Genomic DNA, 27,445 nt, shown 5'->3' with positions numbered 1-27,445 from the left:
AACATGCTACCACTATTGATAAATGGTTCGATGTTCTTGAGAGATTCTTTGAGCATTGACTTGATTGCCCCAGATTGATTGGACAAAACACGTCATGTCCCTTGTATTCATTGACTTTTAATCGAATAAATCAGTTATAAGAGATGTTGCTGCTGGAATAGTTTCGTCTTTCGGGATGACTTTTAGTCATTAGACGTACCCTGAGCAAATTCTTTCTGACGCTAACATTTGAAATTATGTAGCAGAATATGTTTGATAATGAATTCATGAGATGTAATGCATATGTCTGTCGTGAGTTTTTGAAAAACATTAAAACAGGAGATGTAAAAGCGTGATATTTGTAAAAACGTGATGTTTGTAAAAACGAAATATCAACTCAGCATTTTTGGTGAACCTTAAGGATTCAGGATGCCCTTTTGGTGACAATATGCTTTCAAACTAACCATGCTTCAGTTAGGACTTTCAAGGGTTGTAACGTGGCTTGTATTTTATTTGTACACATCCCAATCTTCGTGATGTTCTTCGATCCTACTCTCAGTTAACTTTGTGTTTAAGTCCTAGCATAGCTTGAAGTCTTAACACTGACACTTGATGATGGTTAAAGTGTTGTAAGTTTATTTGGACATGCAGTCATTCTTTTTTTGTAATATTTTTTTGTCGAGGATTTATAACAACCTCTTTTGGTTTATTGAATTTATTATCCCTAACTTTTACCTGAACTATTTATTTTGAGATTACAGTCAGCGGGATGTTTTGATTTTTGATAAGTCTCCTTCATAGGTTTTGACTTAACATCTTTTCTTTTTGGTCGATATTGACTGTCTAACTTAATGGTTGCAGGGACCCATCATTATTTGTGTAAACAACAGCTAGTATTATTGAGTTAACTTAGTAACTACCCTGCCCCATGTTATGATTAAGGGTTTAATCTATACAAAAAAAAATTCTACTTCTTAGGCTCAAAGGGGTCGACGAGGGATTAACATCCTTATATATCCACTGTTTAGGAATTGAAACAATGCCTGTACATGGTTAGCATAGTCCGTTCAAAAGCATATTGTATGAGGTTGCGATATCGTTTTCATCATCCTCCATCAAAAGGCTTACAACTTAGCAGGAGTTGAATATCACAAAACATATGCAAAGTAGAAACAAAGTTTAAATATGAGTGATAGCGAAATGATTAATTCAAGACAAACATATGCAATGCACTGATGATGATTATTAAAATAGATAATGTCTATCATAAGTCGAATGTTTAAACAAACAGAATAGAAATTAGGCATGAAAAAAGTCTAATGATTAAAAAGTTCATCCTTCTAGACATTAATCAATCTTGTCGTGATTAGGCATGTGAGCAGTGATCACTACAGGAGTCTTGGGAGGGTTGAATTCGATTTCCCGAGCATCAATCATATCTTAGATCTTGTTCTCCAATGGACAACAATCATTCGTATCATGTCCAGGGCTATTGGAATGATATGGTCACCTCACATTGGGCTTATAGCTAGGAGCGGAAGTGTTGAGATTCACAGGAGGATCCCTTACAATAATCAAGTTTGCCTTCAGCAGATGTTGCAGTACCTGAGTCAGCGACATATTGATCTTTGTGAACAGACGCCTAGGTGCATCTGGCTTGCATCGTTATTGTGGAACTGGTGTAGAGATCAGAGTTGTCCCGACAGATTGGTTGTGTTCATTACGACCTTTCAGATTGTACACAGCATTAGCCATATGAGGTTCCTCAGGTGAATTGAAATCAATAATCTTGTCATCGATTAAGTTTTGTATCTTATGCTTCGAATGATAAGAACATCTCAGATGATAGTTGTACCCAGGATTGGTAGGAACTGAATATGGAGGCACTATAGTTATCAAGTTCTGATTGAGCAGTTGTTGCATCTGCTAATCCTTTTTTCTTCTGGGTTAACAAGGTTTTTCAACTCGTATTGCCCCTTGGCCAAGTTTAGAATCAAAACTTGGAATCAGATATTCTGAGCCTGAAGATTTTTGAGTGATTGCTCGAGATCCATTTGTGCTGAAATAAATAACGAGAGAGAATGGGAAACCTATTGCGGAAACCTGTTATGCAATGTTTATGAATGTAGATGTAATGTTTTCAAGGATCTTTAGGAAATTTAGTTTGCGACATTAGGAAATGATTTGGTCGCATCTTTGTCTGAAGAATTCTGACTTTCGTCTTGGAACGTCCTTCTTTAAGAATCAAGCTCACCATATCGAGTGGGTCATCACCTCTGATTCGGGATACCTCTGAATTTGAAAGTATATGACTAGAGGAAAATAAATCCTCTTGCCTCTTGATAGGTGCTGAGCCTTTGATTTGGAAGGTATGTGGCTAGAGGAAAATAAATGCTCTTGCCCCTTGATAAACATTTAGTCCTTGGTTAGGGCACATGAAATTGTGCGCCCTAAATCCCTAAGATCCTTGAAAGGGTTAGTTAATCATGCTATGTTATGATGTCATGATGTTATGCGAATGCAATGCATAAGGTATGTCGTAAGAGAATAAGGACGAACAATATCCTACAAATGAAACCCGCAAGGAAAACAAATGTTAGTACCAAACACAAACAAGTCACACAAGTGTCCTTAGGTTTAAAGGCTTGCATGGAGTCTAACCAGGTAACTACCCTTTCCCAAAGGTACTTCTATGGATTAGGATGAGATCAGCAATAGGTTCTACCAGTTACTCAGAATTGTCAGCCCCTCTAAAGCACCCTCGAACATGGTACATGCATACCACGCAATGATACTTTAAGAAGAAACCTATCTGAATTGTAGTATCGGGTCGCGACCATAACTTGACATGCATCAAGAATAGCCCTCCCACTACGTTCCTAAAAGTCAAGATGGCTTAAAGGTGACTAAAAGTCCTTGAGCTCCGACACACCCAAAGATACATACGTAAACCTCTCTCATGCAAAAGAGGTGCATAATAACTAGTGGAGGCCTAACTCAAGCGCGAACTCTCATATTGACCAATCCCAAGCATGCACAAGGGAGGTCTCCATGACTACGTCACTCCTATCTTAAGGTGTACTCGAATCCGGGTGTAGGATCCATCTTTCATTCAATACCCAAAACAACATTGAAAAATAGAACAAGCAAACAAACAATTATTAAAGTGAACTAGCTCTAAGGTAACCCCTCTTTAAATAAGTATCCCCAGCAGAGTCGCCAGTTCTGTAACACGGTGGGAGAGCTGACTTTAAAAAATGTTGCGGATAGCAAGAGTCGCCACCGACTTTTATTTTATCCAATATATAGAAAGGCTAAAAGAACAGAAAAAACCTTTTTAAAAGACTTTGAGTTCGGGGGGTAAGTTATACAAAGGGAAGGTGTAAGCACCTTTTGTATCCATGGTTATCCATGGGCTCTTAATTGCTTAGATCACTTGTTTGTTTGAATTGTTTGAAAAGTGTCGTGTGTGAATTGAAAAACTTTGTTAAGGACTTTAGCTTGTAAATAAGCGTAGCCTTGTTTTTGAAAGTATTTGAAAATGAGTGAGAAAAAGAGTTTTGAATTTGAAAATAGTAAGCAATCAGGAGGACCTACCCTAAGTTAGAAAATTTGTTCTTTTAGCTTTTCAGTTTGAAAAGGCTATCCATACCATGAGAGGGTAGAAAATCCTTTCATTGGATGTTAAAGGGTCATCGAGGAAATATCGTTCGCCATAAAACTGTCCCTACCATGTAGAGGTAGGTAGTCTTTAGGGAAGGATATAATAGTCATTAATCTTTTTTAGGCAACCAACGAGTACACCTTAGCATTCGAAAGGGCGATCATCATTTATCGAGGCAACATCGAGGGACGAGATCATTTTTTATCGTAGGCAACTCGAAGGGACTATGATCTTTATATCGAGGGACTATGATGATTTTATCGATGGCAACATGTGCTAAGATATCCATACATCCTAGGAACTTGACTATTTTATCGAAAGGCAGCAATAGAGGGGGTTTACCTTAAAGGTGGGTGGGTGCAACAATCATGTGATTCTGATTCAATTATATTATTTTGTAAATTACTGATCTAGATTCAGTTAATAGTCTTGCCACTCCCTATTGTTGCTAACCACGCAATTAATATCATGCCGAAAAATAAAAATCATATTTATTATCATATTTAATAGAGGAATTTTTTTAGATATTAATATTTAAATTGAATGGTGGTTTATTTATAGAAAGAAAATCATATTTAACCTAAAAAATTATAATATAAAAATCCTAACGTTATTATAGAGAATTAAGTGAAAAAAAAATATTTTTTCAGCATATTGTTTCACGGAGACGACTCAAGTGAGAACACTTAAATATTTATTATCGTTGTATTCAAAATTCATAATTATCATATATTAATCAAAATCATTAATATAATCATATAGGAATCAAAATTAATAATAAAATTAAAATATTCATATGTTGTATTTATATAAAAACAACTAATATAATTATGGGTTAATACCTATTTTGTCCCATGCCATATGGGGTCTATTTGAAAAACCCCTGCAAAAAAAAAGTTGCAAGAATTCCCCTAACAATTGAAGATTCTCTCGTTTTAAACCCTGTAAAAATATTATTTTGAAAACCAACCTTGCCACTTGAAAGACTCTATCATTTTGAACCCTGTAAATTATTATTTTTAGTAAAACCAGCCTTGTCTGTCATATTCCATAGGGTTTAAAATGACATAATCTACAAGATTATAAGGTTTAAAATGAGTGAATCTTCAAATGATAAGGTTGGTTTTAAAAACAAAAATTTTACAAGGTTTAAAACGAGAGAATCTTCAATTGTTAGGGGAATTCTTGCAACTTTTTATTTTTGCAGGGGATTTTTCAAATAGACCCATGTGGCAGGGGACAAAATAGGTATTAACCCTATAATTATATATTATTCAAAAGCATTTATGTCTATAGTTTCTGTATTAAAAAATATATAATTATTAATTAATTTTAAATGTTAATATATAACAATTGTTGCCTATAGAATATATATTATAATGACTAAATACAACAAATGTGTTTATTAATATGATTTTACTAGGAGTTTTAATTAATATATAATTATATTAATAGTTATGTTTTAAATAAATCTGATATATTTATATTATATTAGAAGTAAAAAATTTAAGATTGAAATAATTTTTTTTAATAGATTATTATTACTTAAGTAATAAAATATTAGTTATTTTTGAAAATAATAATAATTGATTAAAAATAATTTATATATGTTAGTTTTGAATATTGTATTGATTAATATACAATGTGTATAATTTTTAATACAATGATAATAAACATTTATATATTAAATTTTAAATAACAAAAGACACCATTAAATTCATCAAATTATAATGCTAATATATTTTATATGTTACTCTTTCATTAAAAAACTATATAAATATGCATTATTGTTATTTTAAACTACTAGTATATTAGTATTAATAAATATATTTGTAGTATTTAGTTATTATAATCATAATTTTTTCAATAGGCAACAAATGAGATTGTTATATATTTATAATTTTGAATACAACGATAATAAATATTTAATTTTTATTACTAAAATTATAAATATCATATATATATATATATATATATAAATTATTTTTAATTGATTATTGTTATTTTAAAAAAAATCAAATATTTTTTTTCTTAAAATATAATATGAATTGATTTTGGTAATGACTATTAAAGAGGATTATAAAATGAAATTTCAATCTAATCCATTAATTTTACTAAATCAAAATTTATTGGACATGATTAATTGTTCTTATTTCTTACAATAATTAAGTGTTCAAACTATTCGTCCTCTTGTTTCACAACTCTTTATATGATTTATATGATGACAATGAAAAGATAAAAAACAAGGGACACGAGAGAAATTTAAAATAGAGATTTTTTTTAACCACATAATCATTATAGTAAAAAATTATATACTTATCTAATATACCAATTTTAAAAATTTTGTTTGAATTTATTTTAAAAAATTGATTTGACTTTTGTGTTTACCAAATACTCTCTTTAATCCTATTTATAAGAAAAAAGTTATTTTTAAATTCATAAAATAAATAGTCTATCAGGACACTATATAGACCAAATACAATAATTATTTAATCAATTGAAATTAAATATTTTTTATAAATAACATAAGTGAAAGTATTAATATATTTTCATTCAATGCAACATTTTAAAATTGACAATATCTTATTGTTTCCATTTTATTCTTTATATGCTAAATAAATATATAATGATTTCAAAAGTAAATATTTTCTTATAAATAAGATAAGCGAAAGTATTAATATATTTTCATTCAATGCAACATTTTAAAATTGATAATATCTCATTGTTTCCATATTATTCTTTATATATCAAAATTAGAATGATGCATTGAATGTATATCACTTTTTTAGGTAATTTTAAAAAGTATTTTCCAAGATATAATGATTTCATTGAACAAATGATTTGTTTATACTTGATTTATTTTATTTTAGGTAAAAATTATATATATATATATATATATATATATATATATATATATATATATATATATATATATATATATATATATATATATATATAGGGGACGACTCAGGTGAGAACACTTAGTTATTATGAGAAATGAGAACAATGAATTACGACCGTTAAATTTTTATTTTTTGATTTTAATGGACTTGATTGGTTTCTCTTTCTAAAATCTTTAATATTTATTTTAACTCCATATAAAAAGAGAAATCAATCCAGTTCATTAAAATCAAAAAATCAAAATTTAATGGTCATGATTCACTGTTCTCATTTCTCATAATAACCAAGTGTTCTCACCTGAGTCGTTCCCATATATATATATATATATATATATATATATATATATATATATATATATATATATATATATATATATATATAAAATTTTTACCATTTATTTTAAAATCTAATGGTTCAGATTCATTCTCACATTCTCATATAAAAAAAGACATTTTCATTATATGCCCTCAATATTTAAATTTGTTTCCATTGAATAGTCTATAATAATCATAATCATATATGTTGCAAACGAAAAAAAGTCAGATCAAATCTTTTTTTTTAAGAAAGTGAAATCAAATATGTTTTTTAATAAAACCAAATCAAATCTTGAAAAAAGGTGTAACATCTAACATATATAATATTTCACTAAAAGAAGTAGTAAACAAGTGATTGAGCAAATATGGACGGATTTTCATATTCTAGTTTTCGTTGTTCTTATCTTTACATCACTCTGAATCCCATTTTATAAATAGCAGTGAAATAATATAACTTGGTTCAATAAGTTTTCGCTCCAATTTTGAAAACAATGTCATATTTTACCCTTATTTTACTTTGTCTGTATTGTTTAAAAACTACTTCTCAGTCTATTAACAATGATTTCACCTTTGAACTTATTCATCGCGATTCTTTTAAGTCACCATTCTACAACTCTACACAAACTGAAATTCAAAAAGTTTTCAATGAAGTCCAACGTTCTATCAATCGTGCCAATTATATCAACAAAGAATTTTCTCCAACAAAAAATAAATTTGAGTTTTCTTTACCTTATGAATATGTCGGTCAATATCTCATGAGTTATTCTATTGGTACCCCTCCATTTAAGGTTTACGCTTTTTTAGATACAGGTAGTAACTTAATTTGGCATCAATGCAAACCTTGTAATATATGTTACAACCAAACCTCTCCTATTTTCAATCCTTCAAAATCTTCGAGTTACCAAAATATTCCTTGCTCTTCACGATCATGCAAAACTATGGCATATGCTTCTTGTTCTTATGGTCGAGATAAATGTGAATATACATTAGATTATGGTCATGGAACAAAGACACATGGAGATCTTATCATGGAGACTCTTACATTGGAATCAACCTCAGGGTCTATTGTCTCATTTCCTAAAATTGTGATAGGATGTGGACACACCAATACTCAAGGTTTTGAGTATAACGGTAAAAGTTCGGGTATTGTTGGCCTTGGAAAAGGGCCCACGTCAATTATAAAGCAATTAGGATCTTTAACTGATGATAAATTTTCTTATTGTTTAATTGTAAATGAGTTTTACAATATTTCTAATTTATCTAGCAAACTCAACTTTGGAGATGTTGCCGTTGTGTCTGGTGATAAAGTTGTTTCAACTCCTATGGTCAAAATTTTTGGAAACCAGCAAAAAGACTATTACTATCTAACTTTGAAGGCATTCAGTGTGGGAAAAAAGAGAATCAAGTACAAAGGGTTTAAACGTGAAGGAACAAATGCTTCTACAAATAACATCATAATTGACTCTGGTACATCTGTATCTCGCCTCCCACGTCGTGTTTTTCATAAGCTGGAATCTACCGTTAAAAAAATGGTTAAGCTAAAGCCCTTTCCAGATCCAACAGATTCGTTTAGCCTATGTTATAATACCACTTCTAAAAAACAAAATTTTCCTGTAATAACTGCACATTTTAGTGGCGCAGATGTTAAGTTAGATACAAAAGGCGTCTTTAATACTATTCTTAAGGGAATTGAATGTTTTGTTTTTCGGCCACATGATGATGGATTAGGCATATTTGGAAGCTTGGCACAAACAAACCATTTGATTGGTTATGATCTCAAAAATAATATTGTCTCCTTCAAACCAACTGATTGTACTAAATATTAAATAAGTGTAGATATTTGTTACCAATTATACTTGGTAAATGGATAATAAATTTGTATTTTTTCATATCTCTTTAACAGGTAATTGTCTTTTTTCAAAAAATTTATTTTGAGACTTGTTTATTAATAATCAGTCATTACAATGCTGTAACTAGAGGTGCCAAAATTGGCTACCCAATCCAACGAGACTCGACATTTTTAGCGTCGGGCCGAAAAAGTCTTGGTTGTAGTATCGATTCAATAACTACTAATTATAAATAAATATTTTTGGGCTTCACGCAATACCTACTCCTTAACGGATTGACCCTGACGTGACTCGACATTTTTAGCGTCGGGCATAAAATCTTGGTTGTAATATGTATTCAAAAATTACAAATTATAAACAAAAATTTTTGGATTTCTGGCTACTCAGTCCTAAACGACTATTTTTTAAGTTATTTTTTATACAAAAATTAAAATAAAACCTCATAATATTTATTATATATTTCGTCCGTCTCAAATTATAAGAGAAATTCATTTATAATTTGAGACATTAATTATTCAATGAATAAAAAAATAAATTTTTCTTATAATTTGAGATAGAGGGAGTATATTAAAACATACTCTCAATATATTTTCCACATAACATCATTTTTGCCACATAACATCATTTTTAGTTTTTTTACCACATCACTCATATTCCTATGCGGTATCGTCTAGAGTCCTCACTTTTCACTCTTGTTCTTTTCACATTTACCCAAATTCCAATGTTATCCAAATATAAATTTAATTACAATTGGATGAGATGATAATGGATCTCTTCCCATTTTATCAAAAATCATGAGTTCGATCTCAGTCCAAAACTCGCAACAATGTTAAATATTGTTGAAAGAAAACTTTTCCAATATATTGATACTATCAATGCATGTCAATTAAATTTTTTTAAAAAAACTTCATTTCCTTAATATTAGAGTTTATAATAATATTTAGAAGAATGCTATTGACAAAAAATAAATTTTTAAGAAACATCAATATTAGTAGATGATAAAAGCTTAATTCATGTTAAAATGTCCTACTAGCATTTATTTTACTTAAATGACGAGTTTATAACATAAAAACCTCAATTATTTAATAAAATTATTATTGTGCAAGTTCACTTGTTTGATTTACATTTGTATAAGAAACAACCTTAAAGCAAAAACCAGCAATCAGAGAGTTTGCGTTGCGAACACCAGTAAAGTCAAAGGCAAAATCCAGACAACAGACAATTCGCGAGGCGAATGTACATCGAAGGCTCGATTCTCTAAGTGAATCATATTTCTCATAGTGAACGTTGGCGGTTTCTGAAAGATATTTTGAAAGACTTAGAGCTGAAGAAAGGTAGTTCGCTAAGTGAACCTCACTTCGCGTAGCAAACTTTGGCGGATTCCTGGGGGCGGTTTGAATGCAAAACTTAATGGAGAAGAAACAAAGACTTCGCTTAGCGAAGTATAGTTCGCATAGCAAACTCAGGCGGCCAGAACTGCTATAAATAGGACAGAAACTCAACTCAAAAGCATTCATTCACTTTTTCTGATAAAATATCATTTGTAATAGCAGTAGAATAGGAATGTAAGAGGTTTTTAGGGAGAGGGAGCTGGATACGCATCAAGATTCGGGAAATCGTCGTTGATGTCGTTTCAACTCAATTCTTCCATTGTTCATCAAGATACCATGAGTAGCTAAATCCCTCTCTTGTTGGGATTGGTCGTAGTTCACTGAAACAATATGTATTTACTTTGATCATGGCATTATATGCAATTTATGTTTGAATCATTATTATTGTTATCTTCGTCTTACCTTTTATTTCATGGATTGAATTGATATTGACAAACACACTTTTAATCTTGATCCAATATAACATCTATTAAACTCTAAATGCTAGACATATATTTAGGTTTAATATTCACTCTAAAGTATTGAATCTTAATGCTACTGTATTGTTTAATAGATTGAGAAATTTTCGATTAAACCATAATGTAGAAACTTCAACAAATGTTTAGACATGAACTTTGTTTGTGAGCAATACGTGATGATAGTGAAACATTCTTAAATTGTGTATAAATGATCCGAGATTTGCATATTGAAACGGTGGATAAAAACTAATATTCAACAAGTCTATTCATCTGAACTTATCTTTTGTTATTTATGCATTTTTACTTTCCATACTTTAAAACCAAACAATCTTGAAACTTCTGCTTAGATTTATAGAAATTGTTGAAAGATTTTGATATCGCCCCAATTCCTATGGATACGATAAACACAATAATTACATTTGATTTTACTCAACATCAATAGATTATATTGGTAAAGAATTAAAAAATGAATTTCTTATATTTATGGTGTCATAAATCACTTATAAAAATTATTTACACATTTTCAAATAAAATATAAACTATAAAAAAACTTTAATACATGTTTAAAATTATTTTTTATTCAAAATTATCATTTTTTAAATTTATTTGGACTATCATTAATATTAATTATATATATAATATTTAAAAATTTATTTTAAAAAATATAATGTTATTTCTAACACCCGCGCATCGAGTGGGTCAAAATCTAGTTTATTATAAATACAATACATGTTTAAATTCATAATTATATTAATTTAAACACAATACATATTTAAATTATATAAAATAATATTTGAATGTTAAAGATAAATATATAACATAAGAGAAAATAGTAGAATGCGAAGAAATTATGAAGTAAAACACAACAACTGAATATCAATTTGATTATACTGGTGTATAATACTTTCAAAAATATATATTTATGTATCACTTTAAATATTTAACATAAATATATAAGAGAATAGATATAAAGTTTAGTGAGGTGAAAAAATTTAATTTATTAATTTGGGGTGAAACAATATAATTCTTAATGTAATTCTTAAATTTTTTTATATATATGCAACCTATCAGGTTACCTGTGCCCTGTTCAAACTAGCCCAATGGGTAACAAGCTTTTAACGCTAGGTTAAAAAGCCCTAAAAATATGGAGTTTGATTTTTAGAAGTAAACACTATAATTTATTAGGTTTGACATACCGACCCATATAAACCAGTCAACCAGTCCATTTTAACGACTCTTAGATGCAACATATTTATGTATCACGTGCACATTTTCTCCAATGATCATATAAAAATTAATCATTTATTACTGGTGATAGGATAATTTATCATTAACCATAATCTTGAAAATGCTCTAAAAATAGGAAAAGGGCCCTTTTGTGAAACTTACTTAGATTCTATCATTGAAAATACTCTAAAAATCAAATTTGTTTACTAAGTGTTCTCGTTCAGTTATGACACTACTACAAAAGCGCTTTTAACTTCGAACAAAAAATACATTTTACCTTAACTAAAGAAGCGATGTAATGAAAGACGTCATGAAAAGTAACGACTTAACACCTCGGTTTTTAAAACATCGAGGGGTATATTAACTTGCTCATGGGTTCAAACTCCATCATCTTCACTTTTTATTGAGAGAATAGATAACTTTTATTATTCTTCAAAAACAATTACGTACACCCAATCCACTTGGATCCCGGGAAACAAAATAAATCAAAGATTACTAACTGACAAGTAACCCCTAGCACAAATCATTTAATAGTAAGGTCGTCTATGTTTATATGATTTCCAATCCTCTTCATCATATTGCATTTACTTCATCCGGTTGCTTTTGTTGGAAGATGACCTCAATCCATATTTTCCGAACCATATGAGCAGATTCTGCTAAAGAATTTTTCAACAGAAGTCTTCTCCAACCTTTCTTACTTGATTCCCACATAATCCACTCCTTCTCAATGCTCCACACTTCATCATTTTTTCTATAGCCAATCCAAGTCAAGATTGTCCTCCAAATCTGCTTTGTGTACCTGCACCCAAAATAAAGATGGTCTATTGTTTCGTCCTCTTGACAAAAACAACAACCTTTATCAGTCACTATGCCAAATCTGTGAAGTCTATCCTTTGTGGGGATTCTCCCCATAAGCACAAACCATAGATGGATATTTGCACGTGGTCTCACATTGTTATGGAAGAAACTTTCTTCCAAGGAACTTGTTCTCTATCACCTCTAGTCATTTGGTAATTCTCCCTAGTATTAAACTTGTCCAGCTGCAGAGATTGTTCCCACTTCTGAGTATCTTCTAATATTGCAGCTCTACTTGTCATAATTTGTTTAAGGATCCAAGAGCAATCTGCAGGGGGATTCCATTGCATAGTGTCTCTGCCTTTTATGTAGTATACATCCAGCCATTTCACCCAGAGCTTGTCCTTTTTTTCTTGCGCATTCCACAACAACTTGAGCATGGAAGCTTAGGCCCATTCCACAAGAGAAGTGATACTGAGACCTCCAGCATTTCGAGATTTACAAACTTTCTCCCGAGTAACTGAAGCCTTTCTGAAAATTCTAATAACTCACACGCGATGTCGTACTGGATTTTATGACATCCACAATAACACAAAATAATACTTTAAGACAAAAAAGCATAAAAACAGTAAAGAACACAGGGAATTGTTCACCCAGTTCGGTATACAACAATACATACTCTTGGGGCTACCAAGCTACGGAGGGAATCCAATATAAGCAGTATTAACTTAGAGCTAAACTCCTCTGTTTACAACTCCTCACTTAAGACCTACCCAATTATTATAAACACATCAGTGATTACAAACAGACTTTAATCAAAAGGAGAAGACACCCTTCAAAAACACACCTTGATCTTGCTTAAAAACTTCAATCAAGAGATACGCACTCGTGCTTAAAAGCTTAGAGTGATAAAGTACAAAAAATAACCTATTCCAATACAATCATCAAAAGACAATTGCTTGGAGTACAAGAGACTAAACTCACAGACACAAAACTACGGTTCTTCACAATTAACAATCTCTTTGCGTTCCAAATTAGGATTGCAGTCTTCTTATATGCAGCTCTTGGGCCTCGGGCTTTTCAAGAAACAAATTAGGGTTAACCAAGTTAACCTAATTCACACGTCATCAGGCTATTAAAGAATATGTTGTATACGAAATCTTCAAGGAGAAATATTCAGCACACAATAAAATGTTTCCTAAGTTGTAGATTGAGAGAAATCAGGAAACATAATAGTAAAACATAATAGCTCCTACTATCAAACATGGATGCCATGACATCGGTCATGACATTCACTAAAAACTTGTATTAGCTTAAACATATGCAACCTGCATAACACCATATAAAGCATGTCATGACATTTGTCAAGACATTAAACACCCAGGTATGTTTTACCACAAAAGCAGCAGAGAAACATCCTGTCACACCACATCAGAGAAACACTTGCAGCAGAAAACACACAACTACACACAATCAGAGCTAACGCAGTACAACATAATACAGTACAACATACCACACAAACATGCAATCACTACTACTACCATCAGCATGCATACATCAACCACATCTACTTCTACTTCTACAGCAAACATCAAAGCACATAACATAGCTATACTACCACTACAACCATACCACATGAACAGCTGTCAAGTATAACATAAATAAACAGCTATACTAAACACAATCAAACATATCAACACGAAATAAGCTATCAGAATTGTTGATCACACACACTCTTGTTGTTCTGGGGTGACTACTACTCCCCCTGTTTGGCCATAAAAGTTGCCAAAGCAAACTAAATATGCAAATAAGTACAGACAAGAATAAAATCCATAAAGAGAAACCAAAACAACAACAAAAATATCACCACCACCAGCTGTCTTCATTCGTCTGATTCAGACCCACCAGAGTTATCTGCATCACTTTCTTCATCTGAGTTATCAGCTAGATTGGTATTTCCTTCGTCAACTTCTTCCTTAGAGTCTCTTCCCTCTTCATGTTCATCTTGTGCTTCTATCCCTGCAGCACCTGCAAAATCCTCATTACCATCCTTCTCTAGAATGTTGATCATCTTCTCATGAGATATCTTCCTCGCCTCCAGCTCTTTGCAAGTCTCTTTCAACATTGTTATGACATCAGCTTTACTGGCTGATGATCCACTCTTGGATGTCTCAGTCGATGTCATGACAATGTATGTAACTTGTGTTCCCTGAAACAACTTATAGTGGAAAGACAGATCACTTTCTCTTTTGCAAATAGAATCAGTTTCAAATAAGATGCCAGGGTGCTGGTTTAAGATGATGTCATATATGAGAGAATGAAATGCTATAGGGCCTTTTACACTGTAGCCACCAGCATGCTTTATGATCTGCTCAAGAATGTAGGTACCATAGTTAAACTTTGATTTTGTACCAACAGCATAGATAAATCTTCCAAGAACAGTTGAGACAGTAGACTTGTGATTTGTTGGCACCCAATTAGCAGCCCCAATCTTATGCAGCATTGCATACTTCATGCTTAGTTTACTGGCAGATAATTTTCCTTTCAAAGGCCAGCTCCTGACTTGGTTTGCAGTGATAACTTGACATACCTTGTTATCAAAGACTTCAAGCTCAGGTTGAGCTTCATCAGACCTTCCCAAGAGGTTGTTTATCACAGTGGAAGAGAAGTTAACACATTTGCCTCTTACAAACACTTTTCTGAATTCCTTAGATCTTTTGTCAGCACAATCTTCAGAGAGGTCCAATATGAACTCTTTCACCAGCATTTCATAACATTTACTCAGATGGACAACCGTTTTTATTAGGCCAGCAGCCTCAATCAAGTCCATTATGTCCTTACAATCACGAGCATTCTGAGCCAATTCCCTCTCAAGGGCCAGTCTCTTTTGATACACAAATTTCCACCTATTTGCACTAACAGCAAAGTGAAAGGATACATTGTCAATGGGAACTTCAGGTACACTTGAAGCAAGCTTGCTAGTTATAGGCTTCTTCTTTAATGGAATGTCATTGACATTCACTTCAACATCAGACTCAGATTCTTCAGCAGCTCTTGCCTTCCTCTTCTTTGGAACATCCTTGCTCCAAGATTTTGTGAGACCAACACCAACACTTTTAGCCACAACTCTGCTCTTTATAAGTTCTGCAGAGGTACTCTTTTTCTTGACAGGGTCTTTGGAAGGGCTTTTAACATCAGCCTTCTTCACAGGAGAATTCTGAATCACAACTATGCCTTTTCTCCTAGTCACGAGCCTTTTGGCTACACTAGGGTTCACAGTAGAAACCAAATCATTTTCCGAGTACTCATCTAAATCCACAACATTTGTACCTGTTCCTGAATCTGCCCTTGACTCTCATCAGCTTCAGAATTTCCGATGTCATTGACATCCTCAATGACATTGGTATTATCAGCATCTTCTTGAACATCTTCATTGTTCTCCTCTTCAGTCATGTGAATGTCACTACCAGTAGTGTGAACATCGTTATCATCACTTTTTCTCTTGGGAGGATCAGGAATCACGGTTTGTAAAGGGAAAGATATCCTAGGGACCTGATGATTGTCATCCAAAACCCTTTTGACAATCTTGGCTATGGAGTTATGAACATAGCTTATTCCTTATTTAGTAAGTTCCTCACGAGGGTTGGATGATGAGGGATTGGAGCCCTTAGTACGAACACCCTCCTTAGGTCCTCTTGCATGCGATGTTCTTGGCTTTGTAGTCGTTAAATCATCAGCGCTAATCATCCTTAGAGGAGATACATTGAGAGCCCGATTAGGGTTAGTTGACTCATTAGGTGTTGTAGAGTCGGAGATGGAAGACACTTTCTTTGGGGAGGAAGCATTAGGTTGTTGAGACATCTTGAGATCCTTCAGAGAGCTTCTTATGACACGAGTGTGAGGTGCGTCGGAGCGGTTCAAATTCAGAAAAGTATTGTTGAAGCCAATAGAGTAGGTTGCCGTATTTTGTAGAAAAATAGGAGTACGAGGGAACTTGACACAGAAACTAAATAGGGGAAGTTTCAAATAATGGATATTTAAAAAGCCCAAAGTGTATTCCCCTAATAGGATTAATTGCTATGATTCTGTATGATGACAAATACCTAACATACCCTTCACTTCTTCAGAGTGATTTTCATCTACGGTCTTGGTAATACCATCAACAATAGGAAGATCAATAGCCACACATTTTTTGTTGATCTGAAGTTTCACAATGTTGCCAACTGATGTTACAACATTCTCTCTGACATTGCAACTAGATGAGCTTTTTGATTCATTTCTCACACTGGACTCATTAGCAATTTTTGATGTCAAGGCATATGTTGTGACATTCTCACATGCTCCTGAGATAGTTGGCTCAGTTTCTTTCAGAGCATCAATCTTCTTGGTTTCTTGTTCGTTAGATCTTGTGTCTTCTAACTTTCTTTCCATATTAGCAATATGAGACTTACTTTTTCTTTTAGTAGGAATCTATTAGTATTCCTATACTCCTGTACTTTTGCACACAGTTTCTCATTCATTAGACATTTCTCAGTAAAGCCAGTTCACTGATGGTGAGATCTCCAACATATGATTCTTCATCATATTCATCAGATTCATCAACCTCTTGATAGTCATCCTTGATTTCTTCTCTGATCATGGAGTGGGCAGAGGAGTAGTTTGAGGTGTTAGGCTCCCATAGGTAGAAATTATCCTTAGACCTAAATCCCTTCACGACTTCTTCATTTTCTCCATTTGTGACAATACATTCTTCTTTAGTGAATCTGACATTGAACCCTTCATCACACAGTTGGCTGATACTTATATTATTTGCAGCTAGTCCTTGTACCAGCAAGACATTATTCAGACTAGGAACACCAGGACATCCTGACTTGCCAACACCTTTGACTTATCTTATTTCTCCATCACCAAGAGTCACATAACTGGTGCCATCAAGTTTGATGTCTAATAATAAGCTCTTTCTTCCAGTCATATGATTTGAGCAACCATTGTCAAGGTACCAGTCTTCCTTGGTAGGCATTCTTAGATAAGTGTGTGCTACTAGAGCCATATTCTTAGCCTCCCATTGTTGAATCCTTTCAGGAGTATCGTGTTTAGGTTTGGCTTGATGTATTTGATTGGGATATCCAACTAGTCTAAAACATAATGGCTTTATGTGTCGAAAAATCTTCCACAGTAGTGAAACCTCCATCTTTGGAATTTCTTCTTTGTTTGGTTCCTTCTTCTGTTTCCTTGATGTTGTGACATTGGTGCTGACATTTGGTTTGTCAAGTAAGCTTCAGGTTTTGATATTCTGAACTCAGAAGTAAATTCTAATTTAGCCACAAATCCTACCTCAGACATGTCTCCTGCTCCCTGTCCAAACTGCAGAATTTCTTTCAGAATGTCGGTTCCATTATTCAGCATCCTGAGAGATTTGGTCATTTAATCAAGTTTGGAGTTTAACATGCTCATTTTACTACTGAGTGAGTCTATGGTTACAAGATGTTCATTCTTCTCAGTTTCCAGTTCCTTTATGATCATATCTTGCTTCTCCACTTGTTTGCAGACTTCAACACTCTTAATACATAGCTTCTTGTATGAGGCATCAAGTTCATCTGCGTGAGTGTCGAGGCTTATGAGAGGGTTTCTTTATTGCAGTTAGTTGTGAGGTTAGTGATAGTAAGGTCTGGGTTATTGTTTGTGATTCGGTTAGAGTTTGTGCGTTACTGATTTGAGGTTGAGTGAGGGGTTTGTGTTTATGAGCAGAGTGAGGTTTTAGAGTGAGGGTGAATTTCGGTTGAATCAACAGATGAAGGGTCAGTCTTATAGGTGGATTTGGGTAGTTTTTAGGAGGAAAACTGATGAATTTTGAACAATTGTGGTGTTTTGCTGTGTTGCTTTTTGATCCAGGTTTGTATAGTCTATTTTAGTAAAATGTTTGGACAGATTATGCAGTAAGTTGATGGAGCAGAGTTATTGTGTACTATGTACTGATTTCTGTTCTTTTTTTTTTTTGTATTTTTAGGTACAAGGAGGAATGAAGGGCATGATGCTGATGATGAAGCTAGGGTGAAGCGCATATGGAAGATTAGTCCATATTATACTTTTTTTGTTTTTTTATGTAAATTACAAATATTGATGTAAATTATATAAAGTGAAACAAAATATTACTAATGCAATCAATTATAAAGAGACAATGGTTCTGAACTATATATATCTTCTATTGTAATTATTTTTGTATTTAATCATGCATAATGTACTTAGATAAAAACATGAATAAAAACAAACTTTAATCTATAATTAGTCTATTTGTTAAAAAAAATTCCAATAAAAACAAACTTAACAATTCAACTAACAAATGATGCATAAAAAAATGCAAAGATTCAAATGTGATGTAATTAGCGAGATGATTAGGCCAATGGGCTTCACAAACAATCAACTATTAATTAAGACACAATCAATACAAACGATCCAAATGGACTATGAAATGGTTCATAAAAGAGTACTAATTTTGATTATGCATATGAAAATTACTGAGGCAAAAATCGGGGTAGGACAGATGTCTCTATTTAATTGACTTTAGCCGAATAGCTAGAATGATCTCGACATTCGTGATGTCAGTGGCGGAAGACAATTAAATACACAAATGTCCGAGTTTTGCCTCTTTGATGCAATGATATGAATGCATGAATTCTTGTTGGGGATATGAAAACGGAAAGGATACTCTGTGGGTATTAATAAAATGATTTGGTTAAGGAGTTTCAATGGGAATGCTTGTTGGGGAAAGGCAATGGTGCCAAAAATAATCGTTTGCAACCAATGAGTTGATCTGATTAAACAAGAAACAAAGCCAACATCAACCAAAGAGTTAATAAAGGTAAACAAGCAAATTGTCATCAACCAATGAGTTGATTATAAAAAAGACGAACTGACATCAACCAATGAGTTGATGGAAAGTCGACACGTTATACAAAACCAATGAGTTGGGTATGATCAAAATAGATAGACGCAAATATCAACCAATGAGTTAAGGAAGGTAAACAATGAGTTGAATCCAAGATACCTAACTGACATCAACCAATGAGTTGACGAAAGTCGACACGTCATCCACAACCAATGAGTTGGGTACGATCAAAATAGGAAGACACTAATATCAACCAATGAGCTGATGAGGGTGAACAAACAAATCGTTATCAACCAATGATTTGATTCTACAAGACATAACTGACATCAACCAATGAGTTGATGAAAGTTGACATGTCGTCCACAACCAATGAGTTGGGTATGATCAAAACAGATAGACGCTAACATCAACCAATGAGCTGATGAGGGTGAACAAACAAATCGTTATCAACCAATGAGTTGATTCTAAAAGACATAACTGACATCAACCAATGAGATGATGAAAGTCGACACGTCTTCCACAACCAATGAGTTGAGTACGATCAAAAATAGGAAATAAAGCCAACATCGACAAATGAGTAGATGAAGGTAAAAAAACAAATTGTCATCAACCAAAGAGCTTATTCCAGAAGACATAACTGACATCAACCAATGAACTGATGAAAGTTGATACATCGTCCACAACCAATGAGTTGAGTACGATCAAAACATGAAATAACCAACATTGACTAATGAGCTAATGAAGGTAAACAATAAATTGTTATCAACCAATGAGCTGATTACATAAACATAACTGACATCAATCAATGAATTGATGAAAGTTGACACATCGTTCTCAACCAATGAGTTGAGCACAATAAAAAAAGAAATTAAGTCGACATCAACCGAGTTGATGAGGGTGTGAAGAAGCTAATTTCAACCAATGAGTTGACTTGGGTTAAATGGAAAATAAAAGACCAGCTTCAACCAATGAGTTGAGGAGGTAAATGATAAATTTCAACCAATGGGCTGACAATAATAGAAGGATTATTTTCAACCAATGGGTTGATTCAAATGACAAGAAAATTGATGATTAATTTCAACCAATGGGTTGGCTCAAGTTAACAAGAAGTTAAAAACAAACTTAACAATTCAACTAACAAATGATGCATGAAAAGAAAACATAAAAAATGTGAAGATTTAAATGTGATGTAATTAGCGAGATGATTGGACCAATGGGATTCACAAACAATCTACTATTGATTTGGACACAGTCAATACAAACGATGCAAATGGACTATGAAATGGTTAAAAAGAGTACTAACTTTGATTATGCATATGAAAATTACTGGGGCAAAAATTAGGGTATGACATATACTTCTATGCATCCTACCGGTAATCTGAGCAAAGAGGAAAACAACTCTAAAGTATGTCAGAAGCTGTAAAGAGATATGATTTTCTCTTTACTTTATTTAACAGCTTCTAGACCTGCTATTTTATATAGTGTCTGTTTGTGAGCAAGATTTCAATAAGGTCCAAAAAGACTCACTTAACTACTCTTAAGAGAATCTTTAGGTATCTGAAAGGAACAACTAATCTAGGACTGCTTTATATAAAATCCCTAGATTACAAATTAGCTGGATTTTGTGATGATGACTATCCTGAGGATAGATTTGAGAGAAAATCCACTAGTGGAAACTATCAATTCATAGGTGAAAAACTTATATCCTGGGCTAGTAAAAGACAAGAAACTATTGCTTTGTCTATAGCAAAAGTAGAATACATCCCAGCTTCAAGTTGTTGCACATAACTACTCCGGATGAAGTACTAGTTGGAAGACTATCAAATATGTGGAAGCAGTATTCCAATTTTCTATGATAATATTACTGCTATATGTTTGACAAAGAAACCTATTCAACATTCTGTAAGAAGCACATAAAAATTAAACAGCATTTTATTAGAGATTATGTTTAGAAAATTGTGATAGATATACAATTCATTGATATTTATCATCAATGGGTTCATATATTTACCAAGCCTTTTACAATTGAACAATTTGATTTTATTAAAAAGAATCTGAACATAGTCAAATACAAAAATACAAAAAGAATCTGGACTAATTGACACTCTTTTGGGGATCAAAATAATGGAAAAACAGTGGGGGTTATGAACTTAGTCAAATACACTTTGTTGAGAAAGTTCTTGATAAGTTTAAACTATCACGTTTCAAGAAAATGAATATTCAATTTGATCTTAATGTCAAAATGATGATGGGAGAGATGTGTCTATATTAGAATACGCAAGTGAAATTGGTTTTCTAATGTAATTTACTAGACCTGACATAGCATTTGCACTTAGTAAATGAGTAGATTTACTAGAAATCCAAATGGTGAGCATTGGAAGGCCATCACAAGGATTTTGATTATCTTTTAAACCAAAATCTTGACCTCCGTTATGGTAGGTTTCCTGCCATATAAGAAGGATATACCAATATGAGTTGGATATCGAGTATTGGAGATCATATATTTACAACTAAGTGGATATTTACACTAGTTGGGGGTGAGATTTCTTGGAAGAGCAAGAAACAAAGATGCCTCACTCTCTTGACCATGAAGCCATAGTATGTGGATCTTGCTTCCACTGGTCAAGAAGTTGAATGGTTGAAAGATCTTCTGTTGGAAGCTCCATTGGCTAAATACAGTGTTTCAAAGGTGTTAACACAACGTGAGAGTTAATCGAGTTTAGCAAAATAATTCAGATATATACGATTCTTTCGTGAGAAAATTGATTAAAGATGTAATCATTTCATTCACATATATACAATCAATCTATAACTTGAATGATTCATTTACTAAACCACTGGCCAGGGATTTAGTAAAGATAATCTCAAGAGGTGTGAGGTTGAAACTCCTTGAATAAGTGTTCCAACAATGATAGCAACCCAATCTGAAGTTAATACATCTTTACCTAAGATTCAATGGGTAACAACAAGTCGTTGATTTGAAAGTTGGTGCAATATTTTGTGACAATGTTGACTATTACATAATTAAGGGTTGAGTTTTTTAGAAACTCTTAATGAAGTTCTATATCGAGGAGGATATGTATCTCAAGAAATAGATACAAACTGAACTTCATCTATATGAATTTCAATATGGTGCCGTCTTAAAGTGAGAGTTGGATTTTCTCTCATGAAAAATTCATGAAAACAGGAAAAGCACATGGCCATAAATAGTGCTAGGCGAGATATGTAGGCGAAGAACCTTTAAAGAGTATGTGTATAGTAACGTCGGTCGGATCACATGTGATAACGGTTCAAAGCATAGCTACCTAACATTCTGATTAGGCTTTGTGTTGTCTTTACTAAGGTTAAGTTCAAATCGAAAGATACCTAACTGTATTAACACTCTTTTGTTTTTTATATTCTGGAATTAGACTTGTCATTATTAGAACAAGTGGGGGATTGTTGTAAATTATTAATAATAATTAATAATATGATAGTTGTTCCAAAATGACAAGAGAAGTGGATTTGAAAAATGGCAACACTTCATGAAGTGTTGTAGAATGAAACCATGCAACTCTTGAAATGTGTTGTTGTAGGCCAATCATTGTGACTTTTGGTAAAAGAGATTTTTTCACCAAGGGTCGCTACATTGTGAAACAATACCAACATGGCCTATAAATAATTCATCCTGAATTCAGAAAATCACAACACAAAAATGCAAATCCTTTAGAATAATTCCAGAGCACTCTTCGCTACATTCGAGTTTTCGTCGGTCTTGCGCAAACTCGATAAGGCTGAATTATCCTGGGTATTCCTGCGTAGAAACTCCAAGAAAAATTGGGAGTGCTTGAAATACTATAAGGAAAGTGTTTCGTACACGATTCTATCCTCGATTTCATTTGGTCTAAATTAATTTTCCAACACATACCTTAACTCAATCTCAAGTGCCATTGACATTACAATACAACCAAACTACCCTCCTCCTGATTTTTGAGACTGGGCGCTATTGTATATCAAAATTGTAATAGTGAGAGTAGTGGAGAACAAGAGATTTCGATCGGGTTCATTAAATCTTGTTCATCAAGATTAATTCGGAATTTTTCATAAATTTTAGGGCGAATCAAACAATTATTACATGTCGAGGTGTCAATGTGAATGTTGTACGTTAGTGTTGATTTTAGTGCTCAAGTTATAATTTTTTTTAGCATTTATTAAATTTTTATTGCAGGTGTGGATTATCCATTTGGATCCTTTATGACCTTAGAAAAGGACTTAAAGGATGAAAAGATGATAAGATACTTTCGAGACTATCTCTCAAACTTATTTTCTGCTCTATATGGTATTAATGCAAAATTTCACAAGTGCTTGAGTTCATGCAACTGTAGAATCCTTTCATGTAGCTTATGTAATTATATGTTGTGGGATCCATGCATTGGTTGTTGTAATTGATAGCTATCTTGATAGACAAAAAGATAAGAAATCGTAGAGTTTATATCTCAAACTTATCTACTGCTATAAGGTCTTAATGCAAAATTTCACAATTGTCTAAGTTCATACAATTGTGGAATCCTTGGATGTAGCTTATGTAACTATATACAATAATTTGATTGTTACCTTGATATTGAGATAACATGAACTCAATGCATGGAAGATGATAGCAATGTGAAAGGTTACTTTGAGATAACAAAAACAAAGTAATATTTGGTTTAAAGAAATTCCAGAAAGTAATTTTAAAAATTTGAGATCTTCTGTATTTATTATATCTATAATAGGATGTAAATTCGTTGACATTTTACACCAAATAATATCTAAAATAGGGTGTAAATTTGTTGACATTACATCCGATATACTTAAAAATAGCTATAAATTCCTTAAATTTTACATTTGTTATATCCAAAATAGAGTGCAAATTCAATTTACAATTAAGTAAGTTATTTCATATTTTGCATTTATATTTAAAATTTTTACAATTGCATTTGTTACAATTTTATTTTTCATAATCATCTACTATCAAGAAATTACTATTTAATTGAACAAATCATCTATTACACACAAAATTAACACATGAATACAATAATAAAATGTTTAATCTTACGGGTCACTTTTAACATAATACCTATTTTATTTTAATCAACATTAACTTTTATTTAAAAACTAAAGTCTTTATTTTCAAATTTCCCTTTTTTATTTTTATTTTATATGATTATTTAATACAATTGAATTTTATGATAATTGTTTATTTTACAATTAAATACTACACCACAAATAATACACCAGGGCGACAGCACGAGTCTCTAACTAGTTTATTTTACAATTGTTAACAAATAAAAACATAAAGTGCATTAGCTGGGATTTGAAGCATGTTCTGAATGGTATATCACCCCGGATTTTGAAACAACCGAGGAAACAAGTTATTTTTTAAATATATATATATGGCGCGCATTGGAATAAAGCTATATTATCCCCTCAGTTTTGTTAAAAATCGAGTTGAAAAAGCGTTTTTTACATTACATTGTTTATACTGAATATTAAAACACAATATTACAACAAGTCCAAATTCTTGGAGCACAAATCTTTGATGTAAGGAGTGATCTGTTCCAAACATTGGAAAATACTATATGGATTGAATGTATCCAACTTCTAAAGATATTTGTCCCAACCATTGAAAAATATTTGTCTACACTTCTATTCATTATACAGAACTTTATCAAGTTGTTTAAGTTCCAAGATTTTATTATCTTGCCATATATCCCAAATAATAATGCGTACAAGTTAGGATCAGGGTAAACTCTATTTAAGTTCCAAGATTTTATTATCTTGTCATCTATCCCAAATAATAATGCGTACAAGTTAGGATCAGGGTAAACTCTGTTTAAGGAATGCTTTTATAGTAAAATATGGTTATTTTATCCCTCGGTTATTAAGAAAACCAACGAGATAGATCATTTAATTTACAAATAAAAAATAAAATAAAAAGAAAAGTTCTTGAATTATTTTTCCCTTGATTTTAAGAAAATTCGATGTAACATGTGGATTTATTTCTAAAACGTGGCACGCATTGGAATCATATTACTTGAATAGCAATCATCATCCATATTCAAAAGTAACATATATTTTGGATTTCAAGGAGACTTTTGAGTTATTTAAACAATATACATGTTCGGGACTGGCCCAATCACCCAAATTGGCTCAATCAACTCTTTGGCCCAACACGTTCTGGCCCAAAGATGCGACAAACTTCCTTGACATGTTCCGGGCAAACGGAAAGCTAGGACCGAGTGTAGCGCTAAAAAATACTCGAGGTATCTACACACTCGAAAAAGAACAGAGTCGCCACCGAACTTTATTTATTCCGAGAAGGAAAGGGAAAATATCGATAAAACCCACGAGATAAAGAAAAATGGATAAGATGGTCATCGCAACCAAATTAAGGGTTCGGGAGTCGGTTAAGCAACGGGAAGGTATTAGCACCCCTCACCTCCATCGTACTCGATGGGACCCATTTAGTTGGTTTTATGAATAAGTGTTTGCGTAATGTTTGTGTTCTTTAGTTTATTAATCAATAAAAGAGAAAAGAAAAAGGATTTTATTTTTTATTATTGTGAAAGAGAAAGGAAAGATTTTTTTATTATTATGCTCGCCAAGACATTTGTATCTTGTGCCTACGTATTCCCTCGTGCAATGGGAAAGTCAGAGCAATCGTAGTTCGGGCTAGGAACCACGAAAAGATTTGTTGGTTGATTTTAGCGAGAGGTACTCGATCGCTTTCAAATGGAAATACTATACGCACATGGATATGAGATCACAACAAGAATGGATGACTAAATCAAGATAAGACATGATTTTGGCCATCATCGCATTCGAGTGGAAGATGTTCGATCTTCACATGTGGAAGTATGTTCGTATTGAAAATTGGATAAGTGTCTCGTTTATGAAAAGAGTTTTAAAAGCCATAAGGCAAAAAGGTTGAATGAAATTGAAGTTGTGTTTTAAAGGGACATTTAGCAAAGGATTGAGCATAGGTGTTCACCTAGCGCGTCTTTACCCAAGGTATTGAACAGGAGCTAGCCCCATTTTCACTTGTTGTCCAAATTAATTAATTTTGGTTCAAAAGATCAAGGTATTCAAGAGGTGTGCACTTCTTGTCACAAGATCTTTCGGTTTGATTAATGTATTTTAATTCAAAAGATCAAGGTATTCAAGAGGTGTTCACCCCTTGTCACAGGATCTTTCGGTTTGATTAAGTGTTTTAGATTCAAAAGATCAAGGTATTCAAGAGGTGTGCACTTCTTGTCACTCAATCTCTTGGTTTGATTGATGTATTTTGATTCAAAGGATCAAGGTATTCAAGAGGTGTGCACTTCTTGTCACAGGATCACTTTGATTAATTAAAGAGTTTTGGTTCAAGAAAATCAAGGTATTCAAGAGGTGTGCACTTCTTGTCACTTGATTTCTTTGATTTGATTAAGAAAGTTTTTTATTGTTTGATTCAAAGGATCGAAGGTATTCAAGAGGTGTGCACTTCTTGTCACTTGATCGCTTTGATTCGATTAAGAAAGCTTTTTATTTAATGTTTTAATCCAAAAGAATCGAGGTATTCAAGAGGTGTACACTTCTTGTCACTCGATCTTTCGGTATGGTTTAAAGAATTTTTGTAAAGAAGAAACTCGACGTCGGATCGAGAAATTATTGGTAACGATTTGGCATTGAACCAAGTTTATTGACTTTTTGGATTGAAGAATTAATCTAAAGTTTTTGGTATTTTTTAATATTAAGAGAAACATAAAATCGAATTATAAAACAAATGGCATGTTTTTGTATTTTAACATATATAAGAAAATGAAAACAATTAGTAAAATAACATAGAAACAAATTATAATAAAATAAAGTCAATTGGACTTAAAAATAGTAAAATCGGGGGTATGCTGAAAAGAAATGGGGCGCTGAGCCTGAGTTGCAGAAAGGCCCAAGATGGTTGACAATAAAACAAAAAAATGATGACCT

The 27,445-nt window shown here is 32.6% G+C and overlaps 2 protein-coding genes across 2 annotated transcripts; one reads left to right on the top strand and one right to left on the bottom strand.

Annotated features, from left to right (window-relative positions):
- The first annotated feature begins 7,349 nt into the window (after positions 1-7,349).
- Positions 7,350-8,684, top strand: LOC131651436 (aspartic proteinase CDR1-like). Its single transcript, XM_058921102.1, has one exon. The coding sequence runs from the start codon at positions 7,350-7,352 to the stop codon at positions 8,682-8,684; it is 1,335 nt and encodes a 444-aa protein (XP_058777085.1).
- A 5,774-nt stretch (positions 8,685-14,458) lies between these two features.
- LOC131651435 (uncharacterized) lies at positions 14,459-17,007 on the bottom strand. Its single transcript, XM_058921101.1, has 3 exons — positions 16,689-17,007; positions 15,907-16,166; positions 14,459-15,793 (listed from the first exon to the last, which is right to left on the bottom strand). Exons 1-3 carry the CDS (start codon positions 17,005-17,007, stop codon positions 14,459-14,461), a joined length of 1,914 nt encoding a protein of 637 aa, XP_058777084.1.
- Between the last annotated feature and the right edge of the window lie 10,438 nt (positions 17,008-27,445).

Source organism: Vicia villosa, linkage group LG2 (genome assembly GCF_029867415.1).
Source record: "Vicia villosa cultivar HV-30 ecotype Madison, WI linkage group LG2, Vvil1.0, whole genome shotgun sequence".
Classification (NCBI taxonomy): domain Eukaryota; kingdom Viridiplantae; phylum Streptophyta; class Magnoliopsida; order Fabales; family Fabaceae; genus Vicia; species Vicia villosa.
Note: the sequence above shows the minus strand (reverse complement) of the source record. Positions and strands in the feature narration are given on the sequence as shown.